The sequence below is a fragment of the Papaver somniferum genome, chromosome 2 (assembly GCF_003573695.1).
Source record: "Papaver somniferum cultivar HN1 chromosome 2, ASM357369v1, whole genome shotgun sequence".
NCBI classification, from domain to species: domain Eukaryota; kingdom Viridiplantae; phylum Streptophyta; class Magnoliopsida; order Ranunculales; family Papaveraceae; genus Papaver; species Papaver somniferum.
In genome coordinates this window covers 187,200,824-187,206,989 of record NC_039359.1, presented here as the reverse complement: position 1 = coordinate 187,206,989, position 6,166 = coordinate 187,200,824, and the positions used below count along the sequence as shown (strand labels likewise).

The 6,166-nt window shown below is 36.1% G+C and overlaps 1 protein-coding gene across 1 annotated transcript; it reads right to left on the bottom strand.

Moving 5' to 3' along the window:
• Window positions 1–3,599, bottom strand: LOC113350014 (protein LONGIFOLIA 1-like). Its single transcript, XM_026594073.1, has 4 exons — window positions 3,247–3,599; window positions 1,595–3,163; window positions 1,297–1,495; window positions 1–776 (listed from the first exon to the last, which is right to left on the bottom strand). The coding sequence occupies exons 1-4, from the start codon at window positions 3,406–3,408 to the stop codon at window positions 199–201; spliced, it is 2,508 nt and encodes an 835-aa protein (XP_026449858.1). The 5' UTR covers window positions 3,409–3,599; the 3' UTR covers window positions 1–198.
• Window positions 3,600–6,166: the final 2,567 nt, after the last annotated feature.

The window sequence follows — 6,166 nt, the reverse complement described above, 5'->3', positions numbered from 1 at the left end:
GCTAAAGTAGAAAGTTAGATTATACTTCAGTTTTTTAAGCAACTTACAACAAAAATCTCCATTACATTACAAAAACAAACCCCCTAGAAATAAAGCTAAAAACAGAGATAAACACACAAAAGAAAAAGCGCGCGAAAAATAATCTCTGATTTCACTCTCACTCACTAATTAACTTAGAATAGAAAATTTAAAAATATTTCAAAATACTAAAGTTCTTCTAAGAGTGGGAACTAACAAGTTATTACTAGTAGAATCAGCAAGATCTTTAATCACATCAGCAATTAGATCCTTGAATATTAACCGTTCGATATCCAGAACGGCTTCCGACGTCTCTAGCGGAGAATCAACCCAACCTTGTGTTGAATCACCAACCATATCTTTCTTTAATGCGCCACAAATGATTTCAAATAAATCTTCGGTTGTTGCTTTCTCTCTAATTCTTCGAAATTCCATCCAAATTTGCCGAAATGAAGGCTTGCCGGTACTTGACATTGTCTTCCACGGGAGTAATTGTCTTTTACGATCTAAAATCTCCGTAATTGTATCGAATACGAGTTTCCTATGCACTCTTGAGACTTGAGAAGTAGTCTTGTATTTCTGTTTCTCAAGTAATAAGAACACATCTGTATCTTCTGATAAACAATCAGGAACCTGAAGAATTGCAGAAATGTATATGAAATCTGAATCATCCGATTGGATATTTTCTTCCGATTTCATTCTGATTGGTGATATCACTGGAGTACTCCACATATCTTCTTCCAGATCGGCTGATTGATCTGATAACAACCATTAACAATAACCAAACGTTCTTTAGTACAAAATTAAGGGCACCCCAGAGAATTAATCACATCAGTAAAGAAAAAGCAAAACACTAAAGGAAAAGAATTTAAGTTACTTTCTAAACTGCAAATATAAATTTTTCTCTAATTTGTCAAGCCATAACTTCATTAACAGTAAATGCACCAATACAGCACAAGTACATAGAAAGTCAGCAATGTCTTATTCTGAGTTCTTGTTTTTTCCCCTTGCTATTGATTGCAGAATTTACAGTTTAGAGTAAAATCCACATAGGTTTTCAGGTAAATAAGATCAGAAAACAGCACATTTTTAGTCATTTTACTATTTAATCATCATCAATTCCTCATCTTAATAGTAGCAACGAATTTCGATCAGTGTGCAATGATGTAAACCCTAAGTTTACCGTTACAATAAGAACACCAAATTACACCATTACTCTATTTCGTAAAAAATGGATACAAAATTAAACGCCAAAATTAAATGATATTGTAATTATACCTTTGAAATCAATGCATCTTGCCCTTCTCATGATAGGAGAAGGAGATGATTCGTCTTTGTAAAAAGACGAGTCAAGAACCGAAACTGGACTCGGCTGTAACTCGGTTTCTCTCGATGTAATTTCAGCTATACTGTGAAGTAGTTTATCACATCTTTCTAATAAACTTCTTCCATCTTTGTATTCCTCCATTTTCGATCTCTGCATTTGCCAAAAAAGGAATTCAATAATCAAAATCACAAAACTGAAAAAAAAAACTAAAAACAAGGCAAATTCATGCATCAAATTAATGTTAATCACCTCCGAGAAATCGAGTTGAGACGAAGTACTGATACTACTTTCCGAAAAAGCCGAAGAATCATCATCGATAACTCGAACAGAAATTCTTTCTCGAGGAGAAGAATCTAATTTTCTATTGTTTCTTGGTGATCTGTTTGTGAATTGATCTGATCCAGGTCCTCTTCTTGGACTAACTCTTGGTGAATTAACTGGCGAACTTCTTCGATTTTGATCCTCATCATTATTTCTTCTTGGAGTTTCAATACTTAATGCTTTTCTTCTTGCTAAAGAACTAGGACTTCTAGCAGGACTTTCATTTCGATCAGGAGACGACGACATTGAATTTCTTCCTCTACGATTGTTAATTCCGTTACTGTTTCGTTGTTGTGGTTCATTTTCGTGACGATTCATTCTTGTTCTTCCAGAATCAGTTGAAACGTTTATATTTCGATTGATTCCATTGGGCCTGGATCTGATATTCGAAGTTGGCGAAGAAGTAGATTCTTGTCCCGTTCTTCCATTCCTATTGTTAAATTGTGATGATCTTGATGGTTTCATAATAACAATTGGAGATTCTTCAGTAGAAGAAAATCTTCGATCAAAAACGAAATTACGATTTCCGATTCTTTCAACTGGTTGTTTTCTATTAGAAGAAGAATGTAATAATCCTTTGAGTTGTAAAGCTTCTAAGATCTGTTTCAACGTTTCGAGATCTTTTTCTGGTTCATCAATTCCTCTCATTTTGAGTCTCTTTTCAATCTCTCCGTATAAGGTAGTACCATTCTGTTTTGGTTCTGGAAAGAAATCTTGTGCATCATAAAACATTTTCCTCTGTTGCATCTGATGTTGATGATTCTGATGCGAGTTGTGATTATTACTCCATGGTAAAACAGTATAAAATCCGTTCACATTCGATACTTTTTGTTGTTCAGATTTTGGCTTTCCTACTGTCTCTGTTGTTTTTCGAAGCAGTTTCGATCTATAATCCTCTGTAACAACTACATTATCTTTGGAAACTGAATTTGAAAACTCTGAATGTTTAGGTTCAATGAATCGGTATTGAAAATCTCTGGATACTCGAGATTCAGAAGCAGATCTTGTTAACTCAACTTTCTTGATTGGTTCTCTACCTGAAGAATTAGGTAAACCTTCAAGACCCATTAATCTAGCAATAACACTAGGAGAACCACCACCACCCCGTTTTTGATTATTCTCATTCTCATTATTTGATTCGAAACTTTCACAACGACTAGCAGATGAGAAGATTGCAGCATTTGATTTGATTTCTTTTGGATATAAACTACCTTTTGTATCAAAACTAGCTCTGCTGTCTAGTGATAATCTTGGACCTTCTCGTAACTTCCATGGAGTTCGTAAACTTTCTTTTGGATCAAACGCAGGTAATGGTGATGGTGAAGGAGAGGATGATATTATTTTTACCGGAATCTCTACCGGAACTGAAAATTCTGAGGCCGGTGAACGTAGTTCTGGTGTTGATTTCTTCATTTCAGGCTGTGATTGTGGTAGTTCTTTAGAAAAAACCGGAGATTCAATTGATGATTTCTCTGATTGTGGTGATGAATCCACTGACTGCATATCAAAAATTAAACATTTTCAGAATCAATGAAATCAAATGTGAGAATAATTGAACAAATGAGAAATAGAAAACTTACGGAAGAAGTTGTTGAAGGAAGACGTTTAGTTGAAGAACAAAGACGTTTTCCAGTAAGAATGTGTTGTCGATCAAATAACTGAAGAAATCCAGTCATACATCCCATTTGTTTCTGAATTTGTTTCTCTAGTTTCTGATCCGGTATTACTCCTGCAGTTGCCATTTCTCTGTGTCTCTTCCTCAGCGGCTCTCTCTCTGAACAATATTTCCTGCTCAAGCCTCCATTTTTCTTCTTTGCTCTCTCTAACTTAACACAACAGAGTCTGAAAGCTCTCTTCTTTCTTCTCCCGCTTTTCTAATTCTTTTAAAGCCACGAGGAAATGAGCTGCTATAATTTCTATTATACTATTTATTTTTCATCGAGACGGATTGTGTCCTTAACAGTTCAGAAAATGATAAATAGGCCTGATTCGCTGAAATTACAATTCAGTCCTGCAGGTAATGGGCATAGTTTTGGCTTTGTTAGGCTTTTCGTGCAGATGGCAGGTGAACCTCCGTGGGTGTGGTCTACGTGTCAGAAATCCACACCCTTGAATTACGTTACTTTGACTGGATTATTTTTACCTAATTACCCCTGTAATATTGGGCCATGCAGTTTTCTTAATGGAATATTGGACCATCCAGTTTTCAGAAAATTTAAAACTATAACAGGATTTTGAAATGAAAACTATACTCCTTTAAAGCATTCGGCATAGTCGGCACAGTGGAATGGGACTCCCCGATAGTTTTTATGTTCTTAGAAACCACAGAAATATCAATTTAATGATAAAATAACGGAACAAATAAATCTACGTACTGAAATGGATTGGAGACGAATAATATTATGTGGTTTGGTTATCTCGGTCTACGTCCACGAAAAAATCCATATGGGTAAATTAGATTGATCATCAGATGAAATTTCTGAGATAGTGTCATGTAGCTGCCCATCTAGTTAGAATATACTTGTGTCTGCTGCTAGTAAATTGTGTTTGGTGTATTAGAATTAAGGGTCAGATATTTCTCTTGTTGTTGTCGTTAGGATGACGCCAATTGGCAAGCATCGGTTAGTCATTCAGATTCTCCTAGATTGGACTAGGGTTAATAAAAATGTAAGAAGAAAACAATGGCGACTTAGGAAAATAAATGAAATAGTGTTAGTTAATCTTCTCTTCTTCTCTAGGATGGTTCTCTGAAACAGATTTCTCTATTTTATTCAATCTGTGTGTTAATTTGTTGTGGAAACACAACAATTGGCATCAGAGACGTCTATCCTCACCATGAGTGGATCAAATCATCCCACAATCTAAGAATTTAATGAAGAACTGCATAAATTCTCTGAATCTTTCACTCAAAAAATAAATGATCTCTCTATGCAACACCCTGAACTCGCTGTGCAAACTAAAGACATTAAAGACTCCATGTTGTCTAAGGATGACTTCTTAAAATATATGGAGGTTTATACAGGAAGGAGGAGTGAAGAACCAAGAAATTCAGGAATAGAAGGATCTCACTCCAATTTCCATCGCCAGGAGGGTGCAACGTTCAATTCTCAACAAGGGGGTCGTGAAATTCACAACAGCCAGCGTATGTCTAAGCTGGATTTTCCAAGGTTTGATGGTGAGAACCCTAAAAGCTGAATTCAAAAGTGTGACAGGTATTTTCTCCTCAATAACATTAAGGAAGAGCACCATAAGGTAACCATGGCGGCTATGCACATGGATGGAAAGGAAAATAAGTGGTTAACCAATTTACAGACAACTAGGTCTATTACTTCATGGTTTAAGTTAGCTGAGCATGCTTGTATTAGATTTAAGAACCCTGCAAATGAAAATATCTTAGGCATATTCAGTAAATTATCTCTAACTATTATTGTGGATGACTATTTTGAACAATTTGAAAACCTAAAAGCTTTTTTATTCCGACATTATCCTATGCTCACTGAGCAGTACTTTGTGATGAGTTTCATTGGTGGTTTAAAAGATGAAATCAAACACTCTGATAGTATGTTTCGTCCTGCTACACTAATGCAAGAATTTTCACTTGCTAGAATGTAAGAGAAAACTCTAAATACTCAACACAAAACTGTCAAGCCTAGCAACAATTTTTTTTTTCTCATCCAAGGCAATCCAGTTCTCAAAAAATTTCTCCCAAACTAGTCATCCTCCCACTCTTACTTCCACTTCCATCACCAACCCCCCAAACCTCAACTCAACCATCACTTCTCATTAGAAGGTTAACTCCTGAGCAATTTCAAAAAACAAAATCTCAAGGACTTTGTTTTAATTGTGATGAGGTTTATAGGCAGGGCACGTCTGTAAGAAACAACAGTTATTTCTCATGGTAACCACAGTTTTTGAAGTAGAGCCTAGTGATCGAGCAGAAGAAGTCACAGAGGTGGAGGATACACCAGCAATGGAGAGTGACATGGATATCTCCTTTCATGCACTTACTGGTAATATCAGTTGAGACACAATCAGAATTCCAGGTTTTATAAACAAGCATCATGTTTCTATTTTAATTGATACTTGGAGTACCCACGGCTCATTGGTTGTGATCTAGCTAAATCTCTTGGTTGTTTTATCCAACCTATTGTTAATTTGTTAGTCACTAGTAGCCAATGGGGACAGAACTGTGAGTATTAGCATTTGTGCATCCTTACAATGGAAAATGCAGGATTATGAGTTCACTGGTGACCTCAGATTACTCCCTCTAGGAGGCTGTGATATAGTTCTTGGTGCTGACTGGTTGAGACATCTAGGAGATATCACTTTCAACCTCTCCAACTTGAGCATCTCCTTTAAGCCTCTAGGACACCAAATAACTTTGGTTGGGAGTCACCAAACACCCTCTCTGAGGATGATAAGAGCAAAGGGTGTGCAAGATTTTTTTTCCAGAAGAACTCATGGAATTGTGGGCCTTTTTTTTCTCTGTATCTTCCCCTA